The sequence below is a fragment of the Hyperolius riggenbachi genome, chromosome 10 (genome assembly GCF_040937935.1).
Source record: "Hyperolius riggenbachi isolate aHypRig1 chromosome 10, aHypRig1.pri, whole genome shotgun sequence".
NCBI lineage: Eukaryota > Metazoa > Chordata > Amphibia > Anura > Hyperoliidae > Hyperolius > Hyperolius riggenbachi.
Window position 1 is genome coordinate 163,985,364 of NC_090655.1, and position 22,810 is coordinate 164,008,173.

Here is a 22,810-nt window from a genome sequence, read left to right on the forward strand (position 1 = left end):
CACTAGAGGTGTGTGTAGTGGATGAGAATCCAAATGATAAAGGATAATGCACTAGTGCACTTTTCTACCCATATTTTTTTTTAGGTCTATATGACAGTTTTTGCTGTGAGGAGAAGTTAATGTGGAGTCAGCCAAGTGGCAGATTACAACAACAAATAACATTTGTAAAGCGTTTTTCTCCCGTAGCATGGCTAAGACCATAGTGGTACAGAGGAAGAATTTTATAAGTCTGGAAATGCCAGGCTAAACAGGTGGCTTTTCAGTCTGGATTTGAATAGCTCCAGGGATGGTGCTGGCTTTACTGGGTGTGGCAGGGAGTTCCAAAGAGTAGGGGCAGCATGACAGAAGGCTCTGTCTCCAGATTTTTTGAGGTGCACTCTGGGAGTGACCAAGTTTATAGAACTTGCTGATCTGAGGTTGTGAGAGGTGTGGTGCAGCTGCAGCAAGTCCTTCATGTATCCAGGGCCAAGATTGGGCAGACATTTGAATGTCAGCAGATTACAGATATCACAATGTCATGAACTGCTGCATCTGATTTATAACATTGTGTGAAGTATTTTTAACTGTTAAAGAGTCTCTGAAGTCTCTAAAAAAAATGTATTTTTTGTCATAAATCTTTTTAATACTGTATCCCTAACTAAACCGCTGCATCCACGCCGATGTAAACTAATGAAATCCCCCCAAACTCCCCGGGGGCAATCCGGGCAGCGCTTCCGTGTGAGGAAGGGCTATGAGCTGCAGCCCTACCTCACATGCGTCTGTCAGCAGCGGATTGCCGCCTCTCCCCCACCCCTCTGTCTTCCTTCGCTGAGAGGAGCGGGGGAGAGGCGGCGATCCGCTGCTGACAGACGCGTGTGAGGCAGGGCTGCAGCTCATAGCCCTGCCTCACATGGAAGCTCACAGGGCAGCAAAATCCACAACCAAGAAAGTCGTGGATTTTGCGGGGGAGAGGGAGGGGGGAGTTATATAGTTTACAGAAGCGGGGATGTGGCGGTTTAGTTAGGGATAAAGTATTATGACAAAAAAAGATGATTTTTTTTTTTTTTTAGAGACTTCAGAGTCTCTTTAAGCACCAATATACCAATTTTATACATTCATTCTTTATCAACTGCAGGCAGTATAGGTCCTTGTTTGGAAGGCCTGTACAGAGGGCACTGCAGTGGTCCAGCATGATGTGACGAAGGTAGGAACTAGGGTTGGAAGATCTTCGGGGGGTGAGGTTTAATTTTTGCAATGTTCCTCAAATGTTACATAGTTACATCGTTATTTGGATTGAAAAAAGACATACGTCCATCGAGTTCAACCAGAACAAAATGAAAGTAGGAATATTTGCCAACAGCTGAGATTTGGATTCTGAAGCTCAATTCCCCAACGATTAGCGCACCAAGGCTGGACACAAGGTCACAGCTATTTATGTCTGAATCCCCTATCCTTATTGGTGTTGATTTATAGTAGAGTGGTTTTAATGCCATGCACTGGCCTTGGACAACAAGGACCTCTGTTTTGTCAGTGTTCAATTGTAACCAGTTGGCATTCATTTCTTCCTGTACCTCAGCTAAGCAACAATTTTTGGAGTAGGGTCTGTTCCAAAAGGTTTGAGGCACAAATATAGCTGCATGTCATTGGCATAGCAGTGGTACTTTAGGCCCTGTTGTTGGATAATTGTACTAAGTGGTAATGTAGTAAATCTCCTAGAAGTCCTGGTTCACCATGAGCTTGCTGGGCATTCTGTAACATGTAGTAACACACAATAGTAAGGTGGCACGGCTGTTGGTGTGATGCTGTGTGGGGGTCAGTGACAATCAGTTATGCACAGTGACAGCAGGCTATAATAGTCATGCAGTCAGCCACACACTACACTGTATACAGGTGTTGTGTTGCTGCAACACACACCACCAAATACAACAACAAAATATCAATCCAGCATGGTCAATATCAGTCCCCAGAAGGACGATTAGGGGGTCACTAGCTGGTGCACTACAAGTAGCAAAGCACCTAGGAAGCAGCTACACAGTATGATATACAGTGACTATATCCCTGTTCCACTATCTGCAGCAACAGCTCCTCTCTCTACACTGTCTACAGGCAAAGTGAAAATGGCTACTGCGATTGCGCCTTTGATAGGGGTGGAGAGTGACCATTTGGGAAACAATTCTAATTGGCCTTCATGTCCCACCTGACTTCAGGGTGAAGGTGAAACACCTGCTTTGCTTCTGGATCTTCTTTCACCATTGACACTCTTTAAATGGTAGCTAACTAAGGACACCAGTGGTCATCTTAAAACTTAAATGCTATATTTTTTGTGTACTCAATAGTGGGAAATGAGTGGACATAAAAAAAGTCAATCACTTAAAGTGACTCTGTAACAAAAATTACAACGTTTTTTCTACCATCCTACAAGTTCCTAAACCTATTCTAATGTGTTCTGGCTAACTGCAGCTCTTTCTACTATAACCATCTCTGTAATAAATCAATGTATCTTTCCCCTGTCAGACTTGTTGGCCTGTGTCTGGAAGGCTGCCAAGTTCTTCAGTGTTGAACTGTTCCTCTATGCACACTCCAGTGTGCGTTTTATTTACATAAGCCAGCAGCTTCTCTGCTATCTTATCAGTGATACAGGGGCGTAGCAATAGGGGGTGCAGCGGTAGCGACCGCATCGGGGCCCTTGGGCCAGAGGGGCCCCGAAGGGCCCTCCCTTAACTACAGTATTAGCTCTCTATTGGTCCTGTGCTCATAATAATCACTTCTATAGATACTTTGAATAGTGGTAATCATTAACAAACTGTTTCCCATCCCTTCCTTGCACCTCTGACTCTGTAGTTGCCATTGGCAGGTTTTGGTGCACCGTATCAATTGCTATGTATAGAGTGCTTGGGGGGCCCCATTGTAAAACTTGCATCGGGGCCCACAGCTCCTTAGCTACGCCACTGCAGTGATAGAAGAGAGCTGGATAAAAATCCTCCTCTGGAGGCTGTGAAAGGAGCTAGTCTGTCACATACTGAGGAATTAACGACATAGGCAGAGCTGTCTGCAGGAAGCCTGTAATGTTCAGTGCATGAGAGAAGCTGGGGACAGAAGGTAAACACACACAAGTGATCTCTTGAGATTCAGAAGTAAGGCTGTATACAGCCTGCTTGTGTATGGATGTATTTTCTATGTGTGGACATGCTGTACATCAACCTACTTCCTGTTTTGGTGGCCATTTTGTTTGTTTATAAACAAACTTTTTAAAACTGTTTTTGACTACTTTTAATGCGGCGGGGAGCGGTGAAATTGTGACAGAGGGTAATAGGAGATGTCCCCTAACACACTGGTATGTTTACTTTTGTGCGATTTTAACAATACAGATTCTCTTTAAAGAAAACCTGTAACTAAAAAAAGTTGCCCTGGGGGGTACTCAACTCCGGTGGGGGAAGCCTCCGGATCCTATTGAGGCTTCCCCCGACCTCCTGTATCCCACAGCGGTCTCACTGTGCCCCTCCGAACAGCGGGAATGTAAAAAAAAAATTTAAGCACGTTTTTATTGAGAAAATTAGCAAAATGTACATATAAAAAAATAGCAATATTATAGGTACAAAGATAGCCAAACTAATTGCAATTACAGAGGAGAGATAATGCATCAGAATAACTGAGGATCATTAGTACATTTGCCAAAGTAGTAATTAACATAAGAGAACAAAATATGTCAACATGACATATAACTTATATACATCTTAGGCTGGCACTGTTTAGAGACAGAGATCATGCGATAACTACATGTCTACAACAACTGCAATATATTCAAACATCATTACATGGTGACCGTAAGTGGTGACAAGGTCCATTTACCCTACACTTGAACATATTTACCAGGGCAGTTCCTATGCTGGTAGACTAGCTTAATATAAGGCAAAATTTTGTTGACTTGGATTACCCACTCAGTAATAGAAGGAACTTGTGATGATATCCAACAAGTGGTAATGGCTCTTCGGGCATATAAAAGAGATTCACGGAGCATGGCGCATTCAAATTTAGTATATTGGTGCTGTGGTAGGACACCAAATAGGCAAATCTTAGGGCAAAGAGTTATTTGTTTCCCTATTATTTCAGCAAGTAGCTGTACAACTTGTTGCCAGTAGGATTTAATCGAGAGACATTCCCACAGCATATGCCAAAAATCAGCTGATGGAGATGTACATTTGGGGCAAGCCGGAGAGTAATTGGGCTTAATTTTGGATAATCGTAAAGGAGTAAGATATGCTTGTCTAATGAGGTAAAACTGGATTAATTTACCATTTGCAGATATAGAGGCATATACATGTGATTCAATAATATCCTCCCATTACTCATCGTCCATATCAGTAAGGAAACAGTCCCACCTAGACCTAAGAAGGTCAGTATCTTTATCTGCCATTGCAGTAATGAGGGAAGTATATAGCATAGAGATGAGTCCTGCCATCACTTGTGTACGGAGTATACCTATTATAGGGAATTCCGAGAAGGTAATAGCAGTACTGCCAAATTGAGAATGCCAGCAATGACGTAGTTGTAGATATTTATAGAAAAAGGAGTAAGGGCTCTTTTCCACTATGAAGTGTGATCGCGATTGCAATCGCGATTCCGTTCGCGATCGCAATCGCGTTTCAATTTCCATCATGCGATTGAGCTACTATACTCATTATAGTACAGCTCGATCGCATACAAAACGCGGCAGGACGACGATTGCGCTTTGACCAAAATCGCATCGCAATCGGATCGCACTAATGGAAATTGCTGCTGCAGTTTCCATTAGTTTAATGTACCTTGCGATTTGCGATCAGAAGCAAATCGCAAATCGCAGGCTAGTGGAAAAAGGCCCTTAGGTAGGTTATAAGTGGTTTTAAATTGATCAAATGATCTAAAGATACCTTGGTCAACTACTTGCTTAAACAAAGTGACGCCAACCTGCTGCCACTCCAGAGCTCCATGGAAAGAAGCTAAATGGGGAAATTTTGTGTTAAACCATAAAGGAGTATCACCAAGCAAGACATCTACACCGTGAATATGTTTGGATTCGTTCCAAATCCTAGCCGCTAGTCTATGAATTGATGTACCACGTCCTATTAGTTGAGTTTTGGGGGCCTCCAAGAATGTCAACAAATTATCACCCTTAACGTACAGTATTTAGCTAAAAACTGTTCAGAAAAGGGGCGTTCAAAATGCTTATATCCAAGTATTTAAATAGCGAAGCTCACCTGCTAAGTATTAAAGATAAAAGTTTGGAAGTGCCAGTCCTGCAAATTGCTTAGGTGCTTGTAGGGATTGGAGACGGACCCTGGCTCTACCCTTACCCCAAACAAATGAAGTTGTTAAGGAATTTAGCTCAGCAAAAAACTTTTTAGGAACTAGTACATGTACATGTTCCAGGGTATATAATAATTTAGGCAGAATAATTATCTTAATTAAATTAATTTGTCCTATTACATTTAAGGGAAAGAGGCACCATTTATCAAATTTCTCACGAACAAAGAGCAACAGGGGTTCAATATTTAGGCGGAGGAAGTCGGATTTATCCGCGACTATATAGATACCAAGGTACTTAAAGCTTTGAACTATTTGTAATTGTGAGTGCAAAGACGGATGTTTAATATAGCGAGAGTCGAGTGGTAATATAACAGATTTTTGCCAGTTTATGCATAACCCTGAGTATTTAGAGAAAGATTGTATCGTTGTAAATACTTGCTGTAGCGAATCATCTGTATCTTGTAGGTACAATATTAAATCATCGGCATATAGAGCCAGGGTATCAACAAGGGTCCCTATTCGCAATCCGTGTATTGATGGATTAGATCTTAAACGAACAGCTAAGACTTCTATCACCAGGGAAAACAAGTATGGAGAGATAGGACAACCCTGTTTTGTTCCTCTGGTGAGAGAAAAAGGGAGAAGGCATATGACCGTTAACATTTATAGTTGCTTGTGGCGCGGTATATAGTAATTTAATCCAGGAAATAAACTTAGGACCAAACCCAAAACGCTCAAGGGTCTGCCAAAGCAACTGCCATTCAACTGTGTCAAATGCCTTGGCAGTGTCCAATGAGACCAAGGCCCTATCACCAACCACATCATGATCAATTACTAAGTGTGTTAATGTTTTCCTAATATTACTAGATGTGGATTTACCAGGCAAAAATCCACACTGGCCTGGGTGTATTAACTCTAATATAACATTTTGAAGTCTATTAGAGAGCAGTTTAGCTAGTACCTTATAGTCACTGTTAAGTAAAGAAATCGGCCTATAAGAGGAGCATTCTAAAGGGTCTTTGTCAGGTTTTGAAAGTAGTATTACCGATGCAGAGTTAAATGAATCAGGTAAAGACAAATTTTGACAGCAGTATGAAAGGGTCTTATATAATTCTGGAATCAGCATTTCGTCATAACACTTATACACCTCTATAGGAAGGTCATAAGATCCAGGGGATTTATTATTGGCCAATGACATAACTGCTTCACGCACCTCATCGAGGGTTATATCCTTATCCAATATCTGCTGTTGGTCGGGAGAGAGTTGAGGCAACCGAACAGTGTTCAGGTACTCCTCAATCTCTCGATCAGTGCAGGTAAGAGAATATGTGTATAGTTGTATATAAAAGCCACGGAAACAGTTTAATATAACTGGGTTATCATGATAAACAGTACCATTTTTATCTCTGATTGCTAGTATAGTCTGAGGACCTTTGTCAGAGTGTGCCATTTGAGCAAGAAGCTTCGCTGATTTATTACCTGCTTCGAAATTTGACTGTTTAAAGAAAAATTCACGCCTTCTGGCCCTCTCAGTCAAGATAGAATTGTAGGCCTTAAGACTAGACAGCCATATATGCTTAGAGGAATCGGACGGATTTTGAATATAATCTTGTTCAGATGATATCAATTTGGTTTTAAGATCAGACTGTAGTTTACTAGTTTCCTTCTTAATATTTTTGATAGCTAAATTAAATGTGTCTCTAGCATATGCCTTAAAGGTGTCCCATCTAATCACACTATTGGTTTGATCAGTATTGGTAGCAAAGAATTCCTCTATCTGTTTGCCTATGCCACCATGTTCAGTTATCTGAGAGAACCAGAAGGGATGAAGACGCCATCTTATTGGTGGACGTATACTTTGTAGAGAGCAGGTAAAAAGTATTGGAGTGTGGTCAGATAGAGACCGTGGCAAATGAGATATGCTTGTAATATAAGGGATTGTTAGCGGCGTAGCAAAAACATATACGGGAGAGGGCATGACGTTGTATAGTATGACATGTAAATTGAGAGGTATTTGGGTGATAATGTCTCCATACATCTATCCATGAGAGGTCAGTGATAAATTTAGCTAGGGTCGTGGGGGGAAGAGGTTTGAGGGACTGTACTGTGAAATTTGTCCAGCACCAGGTTCATTAACATATTAAAGTCCCCAAAGCATATCACATGGTATCCTGGGAAATCTAGTGCGAACATAGCAATATGCTGAAGTAAGGATAATGATGCAGGGGGCGGATTATAAATTCCTATAAGGACTAATGCAATATCTTCAATATGAAGCGCTAAACATATGTATCTGCCACGATCATCCAAATCTAACTTTTGTATAGAGTGTCTAAGTCTCTTATGTAGTAGGATAGAGACTCCAGATGAATATGAGGAGTATGTACTATGTGCAGCCCAGCCAACCCATTTTTTACGCAGGCAGGGCGTCTTCCCAGGTAACAGATGTGTCTCCTGCAAGCACACTATATCCGGATGAGATTTGTCAATTTGCCTAAAAATCATAGCTCTTTTGAAGCCATCATTCATGCCTCGGACATTCCAAGACATGAATGTCAGCCTATCCATAGTCACCAGCATTAAAGTGTGATAAGTAATAGAATAGACTTTTCAGCATGAGGTGCAAGACCATAATGTCACCATAGCTTAGTTGTTGTAATAGAGAGAAGATGATATAATAAACTAGAGGCCAGCCTAAAAAATAAAAACAATAACAGAAACCCATGGTAAACCCCTACCCACAGTACTTAACAGATAACAAACCAGGTACTGGGGTCTTGTACCGTACTTAAGTAAACCAAGTGCTGAGATTAGCCCAGACAGACCAATTAGCTAGGTATATATACCGCAGAGCCATATTGCACAGTGTTGGTAGTAGTGCATATACATTACATGCCCAGTTGGGCTTAAGGCATTAGTGCAAGACCGGTACAACCTCAAAATAAAGTAAACATCAGGGGAGAGGATATCATTAGAAGAGGGTTGTAGAAAAAAGGCATAGACTTATATAGCAGCAAGGTTGGTAGATATATACTAATGTACTAATGACATCACAAATCAGCTACGTTTCAGTTTGATATCTAGACAGTCCACCGCTTCTTGAGGATCAGTGAAGAAGGTAGCATCCCCATCCACAATTCGCAATTTAGCTGGGAATTGCATTGAGTAGGGAATATTAGCATCCCTTAATCGATGTTTAATATCAGTAAAAGAAGCACGTTTCTTTTGCAGGTCAGAAGAAAAGTCAGGAAAGATCATGACTTTAGCGTTGTCAACTTTTAGATCACCTTTAGTGCGTGCTAAACGCAGAATAAATGTCTCTGTCCCTTCAATTTAGGATGCATGCTAGAAAGGATCGTGGAGGTTTACCAGGCGGAGGTTTACGAGCTGGAACCCTATGTGCACGTTCTACAGCAAACGCATTTGAAAGATTGTCAGCACCGAAGTGCTGCAAAAGCCATTTTTCAATAAAGTCCTCTGGTCGGGAACCTTCCGTCCCCTCAGGGAGGCCAACAAAACGTAGATTGTTACGACGTAGGCGGTTTTCGATATCATCCGATTTGGTGTAGTTAGCAGCAGACTGTCGTTTAACCATGCGGATATCCCCAGAGAGTGGTGCTACCGTGTCTTCAAGCGTGGATACCCTAGTTTCAAGCTCAGTAGTGCGCTCCCTCGGCTTCTGCATGTCCTGGCGTAGCAGGCCTACATCAATTTTAACTTCATCAACGTTCGCAGTAACCGCAATGCGGGATTCCGTAATGGCTGCCAGTAGCTGGCCGTACATATCTTTAAGAGTAAGTTCAGGCTCACCGCTATCTTCAGGGTCACCAGTAACATCCCAGTCAGGATTGACTTCATCAGAGGCCAGTGGAAGGGTTTCATCCATAAAGGACTCAGAGGCCTGGCCCTCGGAATTATGAGCTGCGACACACGATGGCGGAGAATGGACAGGCGCGGCAAAGGAGTGCGGGGCAGCATCTCCTAACAGTAAGTGTTCATCCACCCTATCATCCATGTCTCCGTGAGCAGTAGCGGGCAGGTCTCGTGGTGGGGAGAGGGAGTTGCGTCTCACCGATCCGCTCTGGTGCTGCTGTGTTTGGCCACGTTGAGGTAGGCCAGGGTGTTCCATCCGCATATACTTCTCGATGGATGCAGTGGCAACAGTAGTTTTGTTCCGACGGGACATGTCCACAGAAGGTTCAGTAGGTTGTACCGGTACTAAGCACAGTTCAGAAAAGGCTCTGCGGTAAGGCTGAATGTGCAGATAGATCGGTCTTCACCGGAGCTCAGCTGCAGCGCGTCTTACTCCGTCGCCATCTTGGCCACGCCCCGGGGATGTAAATATTTACCTTCCTGGCTTCAGCGCAGTATTGGCTCTCCGCTCGGAGATAGGAGGAAATAGCCGATCACTGTCGCTTCTCTCTAATGCACAGGCGCAAGTCTCTTGCGCCTGCATAGTAGAGCGGACCCGGCAGAGATCGGCTATTTCGGTCTATTTCCATGATGAGAGCCATAACATCGCCACCCGCTGGAGCCAGGGAAGGTAAATATATCAAGCCTTGTTGGGCTTGTCGAGCGAGGATCGCGGGACGCTTCAGCGGAGCCAGCGATGGATTGCCTGCAGCTACAGGGACGGGGGAAGCCTCATTAGGATCCGGAGGCTTCCCCCTCCCGAGGTAAGTACCCCCAGTAGCCTTTTTTTTTTGCAGGGTCTCTTTAAAGTACACTTAGGATCATTTATACCAGGGGTGCCCACACTTTTTCGGTTACTTTAAATGTTAGTAGATCTCCTGGACTTGGCAAATTTTAAAGTGTTGCAGACCCCCCCCCCCCCCGGTCACGAATAGCCCCCAGGTACAAGTGCCTACAGTATAGGTAGCTAAGTATAGGTTCCTTCAGCAAAGGTAGCTGGGTACAGGTGCCTTTAGCATAGGTAGGTGGGGATAGGTGCCTTCAGCATAGGTAGGTGGGGATGGGTCCCTTTAGTATAGGTAGGTAGGGAAAGGTGCCTTTAGCATAGGTAGGTAGGGATGGGTCCCTTTAGCATGGGTAGGTGGGGATGGGTCCCTTTAGCATAGGTAGGTGGGGATGGGTTCCTTTAGCATGGGTAGGTAGGTGGGGATGGGTCCCTTTAGTATAGGTAGGTGGTGATGGGTCCCTTTAGCATAGGTAGGTGGGGATGGGTCCCTTTAGCATGGGTAGGTAGGTGGGGATGGGTCCCTTTAGTATAGGTAGGTGGTGATGGGTCCCTTTAGCATAGGTAGGTGGGGATGGGTCCCTTTAGCATAGGTAGGTGGGGATGGGTCCCTTTAGCATAGGTAGGTGGGGATGGGTCCCTTTAGCATAGGTAGGTAGGTGGGTGGGGATGGGTTCCTTTAGCATAGGTAGGTAGGTGGGGGTGGGTCCCTTTAGCATAGGTAGGTGGGGATGGGTGCCATTAGCATAGGTAGGTGGGGATGGGTCCCTTTAGCATAGGTAGGTGGGGATGGGTCTCATTACCATAAGTAGGTGGGGATGGGTCCCTTTAGCATAGGTAGGTAGGTGGGGATGGGTCCCTTTAGCGTAGGTAGGTGGGGATGGGTGCCTTTAGCATAGGTAGGTAGGTGGGGATGGGTCCTTTTAGCATAGGTAGGTAGGTGGGTGGGGATGGGTCCCTTTAGCATAGGTAGGTGGGGGTGGGTCCCTTTAGCATAGGTAGGTGGGGATGGGTCCCTTTAGCATAGGTAGGTGGGGATGGGTCCCTTTAGCATAGGTAGGTGGGGATGGGTCCCTTTAGCATAGGTAGGTGGGGATGGGTCTCATTAGCATAGGTAGGTGGGGATGGGTCCCTTTAGTATAGGTAGGTGGGGATGGGTCTCATTAGCATAGGTAGGTGGGGATGGGTCCCTTTAGCATAGGTAGGTAGGTGGGGATGGGTCCCTTTAGCGTAGGTAGGTAGGTGGGGATGGGTCCCTGTAGCGTAGGTAGGTAGGTGGGTGGGGATGGGTCCCTTTGGCATAGGTAGGTAGGTGAGGATGGGTCCCTTTAGCGTAGGTAGGTAGGTGGGGATAAGTCCCTGTAGCGTAGGTAGGTAGGTGGGTGGGGATGGGTCCCTTTGGCATAGGTAGGTAGGTGGGGATAGGTGCCTCTAGCGTAGGTAGGTAGGGATAGGTGCCATTAGCGTAGGTAGGATGGGTGCTCAATCACTTACCTCTCTCCAGCGGCGATGTCTTGTCTCCCCTCTCGGACTCGGAGCGCTCCGGTGTAGTGTCAGCTACTGCAGCCCCTCACGTTGTGCAGCCCCGCATGCGCAGTAGGAGCCTGCGTCCCATTAAATTGTCCAGCGTGTGTGCGTTTGCCCGGCGCCGCCCCCAGCGATCGACCTATTGGGCACCCCCGATTTATACTATCTAATTATGCTGAAAGAACAATATCCAGGACAGAATAACCTAAGTGAAATCTTTCATCACTTTGAATAATTTATTTTTGATTACCGTAATTTAGTTACCAATCTTTTTACCCATTCTAGAAGGTCAATGTCCTTACTTATAGTGTGGTGCCCAGAAATGTATCCCATACTACAAAGGAGACAGAAAAAAAACTTACCATCAGTTATAGTCTTCAGATCAGCGTTTGCTAGGTATTCTAGAGAGGCTCCCTCAGTTTTAGGAAGAAAATAATCAGTGTTTGCTAGTATTATTCCAGCTACTGCTGCTCCTAGAGCTCCAATACTGATGGACCACAATCCCATGATGAAGATTTCAGACTCTGGCAAAATCCACATCTCTGAAACACATAATATAGTGGTGAACTCATATGTTGTATTATATAAAAAAAAAGGTGTTGGGTATGATTTGAAGAATAGCTGTACACAAATATATAGAACTTAATCCCCCCCCCCCAAAAAAAAAAAAAAAATTATAACCATTTCAATTCAGGTTGTAAAATTACTGAGCTGCAAGACTGCAGACTGTAAACTGGAATCAAGCTTGGAGGTCTAATAACGTATTAAGGGGCCCATACACCTAACGATTTTCCCGCCGATATACGGCCGATTCGATCACTGATCGAATCGCTGTGAAATCGGCGTGCACACCGCTGACAGAACGAACGGCACGCACACCGCTGACAGCGGGGATTCATGCCGGCGGAGCAGGTAATGTATGCGGGGGGGGGGGGGGGGGAGCGGCGGCAGCAGCAGCACCACTACCACCACAGATTGTGAACGGTTTCAGGCTGAAATCGGTCCACAATCTGTTTGCAGTGAAAGGTGGCCATACGATCCCTCTCTGATCAGATTCGATCAGAGAGAGATCTATCTGTTGGTCCAATCTGATGGCAAATCGACCAGTGTATGGCCACCTTTAGTGGGATGAAGAGGTGCCACTGCCTAAAGGGAATACATAGCAGTGTAAAACAGGTTCAGGCAGTACAAGAGTAAGCAGAAGCAACAGTTTAATAGTATATCTTGATATGGTAATTGGCAGCAATAGCTGCCACACACCCCTTGTATACATACAAATCTATTCAACACTATAAACGTTTTGGTGCATGTACATGCAATAACCTTCTGTTTTTCAGCTGTTCTATCAGAAGGTTTTTGTAAGATTCACTGGACTCATTCATACGGCAGCCACAAGATCATGTTTGCATTCTAAATTGGTAAAATACAGATGTTTTTACTATAGTTTATAATCAAGCTCAATCTCTTTGACATCTATTGACATTGTGCAACACAACAAAATTACTTTTCATGTAAACCCCCAAGGTGCCTATAAAGAACATAAGTGACAGAGGAGTTATACAAAACATGCCAAATATTTTGAATGTTGTATACAGTGTTAAGTGATTTTCACCATAATAATATCATCATCAGCATCATAATAATAAAGCTGAACTCCATAGATTCCACAGAGCTGGCACCACCAGGTAAAGTAAAAAATGTTCTTTATTCAAACACCATTAAAATGACATTCAGTCAGTAATTCTAGTAAAAAAAAGTATTGTAGCAATGGCAACAGACCACTGTTTCGGACTTGACTTCCTTTCTCAAGCCATACTGCTATATCAAAAGTTGAACTCCATATTTTCTCAGAAATCTAACTTATGGAAAGAAACATCACTACCTGGCTATAATCAAGAGGTCTAGTCCCCAGCTATTTCCCCATCTGTCATAACAGCATGCTAAAGGAGGACCAGTTAATATCTCAGCAGAAAATCATTGGGGGGGGGGAGGGCAGTTATACTGATATACTGACTCACAACACAAATGTATAAGGTTCCCCCTCACTGGTCCACTTTGATTTTTGCACAGAGGGACATTTTATGGATTAAATTAATGCCCAGCTAAGAGTATTTACACAGATGGCAAGTTTCTCCTCATAATAGCAGTTTCCCCCACTACAATGTGGTGCTACCAGGTGGAACCCATCCGAAAGTGTATGAGGTATTCGATTTGATGCAGCATCAGTGTTTTTTTCTTTAATCAAGAAACCTTTCTTTGCTGCCAGCAACAAGCAAGACACAGTAATCCATGAGAACTTCAGGTACGGTATACAGGTAGTCCCTGACTTACAAATGCCCAACATATGAACAACCTGCCAATAGAAAACTGGAGAGAAGGAGGCGCCCCAAAAATAAAATAGTAACAGTACTATTATAAAGTAATTAATTAGATTACATCTAGAAACGACAAAGCCTAAGAGAGGTACTTAAAATGTATTGCAATTCAGACATTGAGGGCTGGTGCACACCAAGAGCGCTTCTGAGCACTTTTAAAAGCGCTAGCGCTTTAAAAAGCTCTTGGCTAATGTATTTGAATGAGATGGATCACACCAGAGTGATGCGATTTTCTCCCAAACACAAACGCAGGTCCTGCAGCATTTCTGTGCTTTTCTGAGGCGATTCAGCCTTGATGTTAAAGGGACACTATTGATTAACATGTTTATTTCAATTGAGATAGAAAATGTTTGGAAAGTGCTGCTAAGTACTGGTGTATACATTTCACTGCTTATCTATTTGATTACTGTTATCTAATTCCTTTAACATTTTTCTGATGGCAATTCTTTGGCAGACTCAGCCATGATGGGAGGGGGGAAATTCCCTCACAGAGTGTATCAGTTAACTCTGTGTGCAGAGAGCTCAGTCAGAGACAGGCAGAGCTTTCTCTCAAGGTGGCCACACACGATACAATAAAATGATCCGATTTTACGGCAATTCGATAAAAATGATTGATCTCTCGAAAGAATCGAAAGTTTATTTTTCATTCGACTGAAAAATCAGATAGGATTTCCTGTTTTCTTCGATTTTGATCGATCCGGAATGCCAGATATTTTTCTTCAATCTTTCTAAAGATTGTATGGAGTGTGATAGATTGTCAGTTTATTAATATACACACCCTAGCAATTTTGTCAGTTTCCAATCATTTTTATCATAATTGGGGAAAAACTGAACACAGGTGTGCAGTACATTGTAACATTTCAAAAATCTGACAGTCAGAAAAATTGATTGCAATTCTTAAATTGAACAGATATTTAAAAAAAATTGTATGGTGTGTGGCCACCTTCAGAGAGAGCAGAGAAAATGTATCTTATGTGCAACATAAACATTTGTAAAATACTGTAGTGTGTGAAACCTGATACCTGTTTTCAAATAATCTGCTTCAATATTACACTGTTCTTTTTAGCATGTCAACCTGCAGAGATTCATACAGATTCATACCTTTGCAAATGAGACATTCCAAACGTAGCTAAAATCTACACACAATAAATTAAAGTTTTTGCCTCTGATATTTAACATGATAAGTAGGAAAATGTTAACACAGCTACTTAGACATTATTTGTACATTGTCATATTATTGATAGATTCCTTTAAGTATAGTCGCTGTGAAAAGCGATAGAGCAGAGCGATTTTCCAAGCGTTTTTGTTACAAAAGCTGTCCAGTTCCAACTCTACTGTAACAAAAAATAAAAAACCCTTTACCAAACGCTCCAAAAATTACTAGGCATGATTAGAAAATTGCTAGGCACATGTCTAGAATCGCTCTGAAAAATCACTTAAAAAAGCGCTAAAAGGAGGCAGGTGAGTTGATAAGGCAGCGAGCAATGGGGTATCCAGCCAGAATAGTTAAGACTGCTTATCATAGGGCACTATCTAGAGAGAGGGGCTCATGGGGCTCATTATGGTGAAGTTAAACAGATTTTGAACAGACACTGGCACCTCCTGGCGAGGGATCCAATTGTGGCTAAAATTGTGGGAAATTCTCCCCATGTAGCGGCCAGAAGGAGTGCCAACTTAAATGACCTATTGGTGAGCAGTGAATTCGGTTGTGACAGGTGCAAAAGAAAGACCCCTAAAAACAAGGGCATGTTTAGATGCGCAGGTTGTGATATTTGCAGATATGTGACAATAAGTGATAGATTCTGCAACTTTGACCGATCTCAATCGTTCCGTGTTAATGATAGAATTGATTGTAACACTGAAAGGATCGTTTATCAAATTCGCTGTCCATGCGATAAGATTTATATTGGGAAAACATACAGGGCCCTGAGTGCCTGCATAAAAGAGCATGTGGCACATATTAGAAATCCTAATGCTTTTAAGAAAAAGTTGAACCCTATGGTAATGCATTAAGTCCCAGCATGACTCCAATCCAAAGGGCTTGCAAGTTATGGGCATTTATAAACTGAATATCAGCCCAAGGAGGGGGGACTTTGATTCAGAATTGAGGAAAAAAGAATTGGAATTGATTTATAAATGCGGAAGTTCAATGCCGTTTGGCTTAAACAAAGATCTGAATATGAAAGTCTTCCTGTGAGGAGTAGCATATGGCTTGCTAAAGTGTCCTCAGTCTTTTGATCGTGTACACATGGATACATAAGAATGCAGTGGCAAACTGTTCTTTTACATATAAATGAGTTGCCGTGTGGGTATAAAAGCAAGTGCCCTTTAAGATGCTGCACATCTGAAGAAATCCTGTGTGGATGAAAAGCATCACGTAATACGCGACGTCCGCAGCTTGGTGGGCGTGGCGTTGGTCCCCCGTGCCTCCGCAACCTTCCTCCCGGTGTTTGCGTGAAAATAGCCGGATAATCAACCAAGGGAATGCCTGTGTACCCTCGTGGATGGACGGAGAAACTCCCACACCACACCAGCTAGTCTGAGTAGTGAGGTTTCGCGTGAGGAGCTCCGGTCTACCTGGCGGTATTGTGAGTGACACACATACGATCTTTCTGTTTACAGGCTCGCAGTAAAAGCTGGTTGAGGTTTGACATGGGATATGTTGAATGTCAGTAATGGTTGCATTGTGATCACTAGAGGCGTGCATATTTTGCACACGGGGGCTACGCTGAAGATTTTGTGGAAAGCTAAACCTTGCATTGGATGTCATGTATTGATCAAGTTGGGCCGGAAGATTGAATATACATGCATGTTTGAATCTTGGTACATAGGAAGTGCACTCTTACATAGGGACACATGCTTGCAGTAAGCCCAATTGATCTTTATTGGTTTTAAAGGGGGGTTTTTATAGGTTTGTCAGTCTGTCTTTTGCAATTGAATACAATAAATAATCTTAATATTAGCTCAGTGCTCCCTTGTTAAAACTGTTTTTTCGGTATGAATAAATTATGAGGGGAGACGGGCGCTATATATAATTTATTGCATGTGGGTTGATATCCTGTTTTTGCTGTGGTGTTTCTTTGGAATTTATAACAGTAGATATCCCTAATTGATTAAATTATTTGTAATTATATGTACGAAAGCGGCTATTATGGCTTATGTTCCCGTGTTTGACACAGACCGAGAGTTGAGTGATGCATTTGAGGGAGTAGAGGAGGAGTTTGGTGAGGATAAATTGTTACTTGTACGTTTATTCAGACAACATCAACGAATTGCAATGAAAGTAGTGAGAAAATGTTTAGAAATCATCAGCATGGAGAGATACATTGATAAACAGATAATACCAAGGGGAATTAGAGAGAGGGTTATCCCAGCCGAGCATCTTCAAACCCTCCGCATGCTGCCTGACTGGGAAACTGAATGTAAAACTCATGGCCTGAAGATTATGATGATTTTTGTGAAAGAGGAAAAAATACAGATTAAGGATATTGAAAAAGAGTTGGAAATAAGTGTTTTGAAATTAAGTGAATATAAAACCAAGGAATGCTTCAGTGAACTTAATGATAAACTGAAGTGGGAGGTTGAAAAAGAACAAGAGAAAATTAGAGTGGCTAAAGATAAGAAGTTTATGCGAGATGTTGAGGATTACAAAAGAGGCGACATATTTAACCTATTTTGGTTCCTGGACGTAGTTTCTACGTCCAGGAACCATGCGCGCTACCGTGCGCTCCCGCGGCCGATCGTGCGCGTGCACTCCCGGCCGCGGATTCGGTAGCCAAGGAATCAATGTATCGGGCTATGGTGCCCGATCACTGATTCCTCTCCCCCGCTGAAAAAGCGACAGCTTCTCTCGGAAGCTGCGCTTTTTCTGGCTGTCTCCTTCCTGATGCGTCACTCTAAGCGCATGCTACGCTTAGAGTGACGTCTTGTAAACAAACTCATGGCCGCCATCTTGTGGCCAAAAAGTAATACTACACCTGAAAAAAAAATTAAAAAAAATTAACACACATTTACATTATAAATCTATTGTTTACCTCCCACCCTCCCAAAACTACCCAAATAAAATGTTTACTATAAAAAAAAAAACCATTACAATAAAAAAAAAACAAACCATGTAAATATTTACCTAAGGGTCTAAACTTTTTAAATATCAATGTAAAGATGAAATATTTCTATATTTTTTTTATTTTAAACTTGTAAATAGTGATAGATGCAAAATGGAAAAAATGCACCTTTATTTCCAAATAAAATATTGTCGCCATACATTGTGATAGGGACATAATTTTAACGGTGTAACAACCGGGACATATGGGCAAATACAATACGTGAGTTTTAATTATGGAGGCATGTATTATTTTAAAACTATAATGGCTGAAAACTGAGAAATAATGAATTTTTCCATTTTTTTCTTATTCTTCCTGTTAAAATGCATTTACAGTAAAGTGGCTCTTAGCAAAATGTACCCCCCAAAGAAAGCCTAATTGGTGGCGGAAAAAACAAGATCTAGATCAGTGCATTGTAATAAGTAGTGATAAAGTTATAGGCTAATGAATGGGAGGTGAACATTTCTCACGTGAAAACGACGGAACGCGAATGGGTTAATCTAGGTGGGCGGAAATATGGCAGCAGGCGAGGAGTGGAAAGAAGGGTCGGCTGGGGTAGCAACTCGGAAGAATCAGGTGCTGAATCCGCTGGGGGTGAGGGGAACCCCAAAAAACAAGGCATCCTAAAAAGGAATAGAAACAGGGGAAAGAAAGGGAATAGAAGGACAAATAATGAAAATAATGATTTTTTTAGATGAAGAAGAATAGGTAAACGAGGTAGACGGAGGAGGCATGTCGACGAGAGCGAACGATCGGTCGGGGAAGTAGAGCAGAATAAAGGTCCCAATACCCTACATGTGATCAATTTAACGGAGGAGAGCTTTTCGGAGGCCCAGTTGAACCTTTTGAAGTGTGGATTAAGTTTTTGCCCTAGGAATTGTGGAAAGGAGTTTGAAACATAAGGATGTACAACTTTTTTTGAGACGTGTACTTTTGCGGCATATGTACTCCCTTGATGCCCCCGGTCCATCCGTAGTGTCCAGGACTACCCAACCCCCCCTATTGATGTAGACGATTTTGATTTGGACAGTGGCGGCTCCAGGAAATTTTTTTAGGGGGTGCTATGCAGGTGCTGGACCAATTTCTGGGGGAGCTGATCGCGCGCCGCAGCAAAAAATGGGTGTGGCTACAACCTGCGGCGCGTGAAGCGCGCCGCAACGAAAAAATGGGCGTGGTCATGACCGGATGAGGGCGGGGCTAACTGTAATTTAAAGTGAACCCAGGGTGAGAGTGATATGGTGGTTGCCATATTTATTTCCTTTTAAACAATTCTAGCTGCCTGGCAGCCCTGCTGATCTATTTGGCTGTAGTAGTGAACTGAATTACACCAGAAACAAGCATGCAGCTAATCTTGTCAGTTCTGACAATATTGTCAGAAACCCCTGACCTGCTGCATGCTTGTTCAGGGTCTATGGTTGAAAGAATTAGAGGCAGAGGACCAACACGGCAGCCAGGCAGCTGGTATTACTTAAAAGGAGATAAATATGGCAGCCTCAATATTATTCTCACCTCGGGTTCCCTTTAAAAGTGCAACGCAAAGACAGAGGGCCCAAGTTTTGGTGACCCTTTCCCCAGAAAATTCACATAATTGTGCAGGTTTTCTCAAGAAAATACACGTAATGTGAGCAGATTTTAACAAAAAACACATCCAATGACCCCAATATGCACAATCGGTAGCAGATATGGCCCCAATATGCACAATCGGTAGCAGATATGGCCCCAATATGCACAATCGGTAGCAGATATGGCCCCAATATGCACAATCGGTAGCAGATATGACCCCAATATGCACAATCCGTAGCAGATATGACCCCAATATGCACAATCGGTAGCAGATATGGCCCCAATATGCACAATCGGTAGCAGATATGGCCCCAATATGCACAATCGGTAGCAGATATGGCCCCAATATGCACAATCGGTAGCAGATATGACCCCAATATGCACAATCCGTAGCAGATATGACCCCAATATGCACAATCCGTAGCAGATATGACCCCAATATGCACAATCCGTAGCAGATATGACCCCAATAAGCACCACCTGAAAAAGAAAAAAAAACCCCATTTACTCACCTACAGCCGAAGACCTTCTTTCCCGACCTCCTGTCCCGACCTCCTTGTGGCGCGCGCAGCGCCCGCGCGCCCACGATCCTCTTCCTTCCCAACGTCACGACGAGACTTCCTGCCTGCATGCAGAGAGCAGGGCTACGGGAAAATGGCCGCCCGAAGTCTGCAGAGCAGGGCTCCGGGCGGCCATCTTACCGTAGCCCTGCCTGCTGCTCCGTGCTGCCGCTGTGTGAACTGACTTGGCGTCTTTTAGACGCCTGAAGTCAGTTCACTCCAGGGGGTGCTTTGGGGGTGCTTGGACAATTCTAGGGGGTGCTCGAGCACCCCCTTGCACCCCCCTGGCGCCGCCCCTGGATTTGGATCAGCTGTTTAATGAGGTAGACAACTACCCCCCTGATAAACATTCTAAATTTACAAAAATGCACCCAAATTTGAATTTAATGGAAGCATATTTAGGCAGAAAAAAGGCGTGACGATGGGGGCGGCGTGCTCCGCGGCCTACGCGTGCCTCCACTTGGGTTTTTGGGAGCAGGAGGTGGTGGGGTGCACATGTGGGTTTGGGGAGCATGTCACCCTGTGGATCCGCTATGTGGACGATATATTTGTCCTACTGAAGGGTACAGAGACGGAGTTAAAGTCCTTTGTCCAGAATTTGAATATAAATGATAGAAACATTTTTTTTTACTTTTTCTTATAGTTTGCACGAAATATATCTTTTTTGGATCTACAGATAAGGAAATCGGGTACCTCTCTGGTAACTAACACCTATCGAAAGGGGACGGCTGGGAATACCCTCTTGTCTGTACGCAGTTCACACGTACCTGCTCAGAAGTGGGTGGTTCCCACAGGACAATTTTTGCGATTAAGATGCAATTGTACAGATTTAAATGTGTTTAAAGGGAACCAGAGATGAAAGTTTCACACAAAATAAACATATCAGTCGATAGCTTGTAAAGAATAAATGCTCTACCTGATAATTTCACCGCTCTGGTGTGCCTTTAGTGTTTTTTATCCATTATTGCTCCAGGAAAAATCAAACATGGCCGCCGGATCATATCCTTTCTGCTTCCGGGTTATGAGTTGTTCTGGATGTGCTGTCTAGGCTATATGAGACTAGGCTGCTATCTAGGCTATATGAGAAAGGCTGCTGCAGCCTTTCATCTGTGTGCTTTCATTTTGGTATGATGTGCAGCTTCCTGTAGGAAGGGTCTCTCATAGGAATGAAACTGCAGTCATCATCAGTATCTATGCAGAGTGCACACAGAGCACATAGCAGCCACACTTGTCTGTTTCAGAGATTCTCTCTCAGCAGGAGCAGCCCCTTCCATGTCATCACAGCTCTCAGTATGCAAAGCAGGAAATCTGAGCCAGGAGGTGGCAGGCTTGGGCTTGAAAAGACTCCACAGAAGAATGACTATTCTTATAAGAATGCTATAAGGATTCCAGGTCAAACCTAGACTGAGCCAGTCGGGGATTCTTATCACAGCTGCTAATAGACTAATTAAGCAGATAAGAATGAAACTAAAAGCAGGGTAGGGGTTTACTGTAATGTTCCCACTGATAAATGTAATAAAATACAATAATATGAGGGTGCTTCCTCTAAGGAGGCAGCTGAGTTGATGATAAGGCTGCGGGCAAGGGGGTATCCAGCCAGAATAGTTAAGACTGCTTATCATAGGGCACTATCTAGAGAGAGAATTATACTTCTGGGACCGAAATTTGGTTTCCAGGAACAAGCACCTGCCCCACCCGAAAGCAATGCTGGACCTGGGGTGTCAAGAGTCATTCTGACTTATGGGGCTCATTATGGTGAGGTTAAACAGATTTTGAACAGACACTGGCACCTCCTGGGGAGGGATCCAATTGTGGCTAAAATTGTGGGAGATTATCCCCATGTAGCGGCCAGAAGAAGGAGTGCCAACTTAAATGACCTATTAGTGAGCAGTAAAATCGGTTGGGACAGGTGCAAAAGAAAGACCCCTAAGAACAAGGGCATATTTAGATGCGCAGGTTGTGATATTTGCAGATATGTGACAATAAGTGATAGGTTCTGCAACTTACCGATCTCAATCATTCCGTGTTAATGATAGAATTGATTGTAACACTGAAAGGATCGTTTATCAAATTCGCTGTCCATGCGATAAGATTTATATTGGGAAAACATACAGGGCCCTGAGTGCCCGTATAAAAGAGCATGTGGCAAATATTAGAAATCCTAATGCTGATAAGAAAAAGTTGAACCCTATGGTAATGCATTTTAAGTCCCAGCATGACTCCAATCCGAAGGGCTTGCAAGTTATGGGCATTTTAAACTGAATATCAGCACAAGGAGGGGGGACTTTGATTCAGAATTGAGGAAAAAAGAATCGGAATTGATTTATAAATGCGGAAGTTTAATGCCGTTTGGCTTAAACAAAGATCTGAATATGAAAGTCTTCCTGTGATGAGTAGCATATGGCTTGCTAAAGTGTCCTCAGTCTTTTGATGGTGTACACATGGATACATAAGAATGCAGTGACAAACTGTTCTTTTAAATATAAATGAGTTGCCCGTGTGGGTATAAAAGCAAGTGCCCTTTAAGACGCTGCACGTCTGAAGAAATCCTGTGTGGATGAAACGCATCACGTGATACGCGACGTCCGCAGCTTGGTGCGCATGGCGTTGGTCCCCCGTGCCTCCGCAACCTTCCTCCCGGTGTTTGCATGCAAGTAGCCGGATAATCAACCAAGGGAATGTCTGTGTATCCTCGTGGATGGACGGAGAAACTCCCACACCACA

The 22,810-nt window shown here is 43.3% G+C and overlaps 1 protein-coding gene across 3 annotated transcripts in view; it reads right to left on the reverse strand.

Annotated features, from left to right (window-relative positions):
- PRXL2A (peroxiredoxin like 2A) overlaps positions 1 to 22,810 on the reverse strand; it is a 588,565-nt gene that overhangs the window by 362,619 nt on the left and 203,136 nt on the right. For all 3 annotated transcript variants that reach the window (XM_068255107.1, XM_068255108.1, XM_068255109.1), the window contains one exon: positions 11,848 to 12,027. In XM_068255107.1, coding sequence (XP_068111208.1) covers positions 11,848 to 12,025 — 178 coding nt within the window. In that variant the 5' untranslated portion in view covers positions 12,026 to 12,027. The remainder of the gene's footprint in view (positions 1 to 11,847; positions 12,028 to 22,810) is intronic.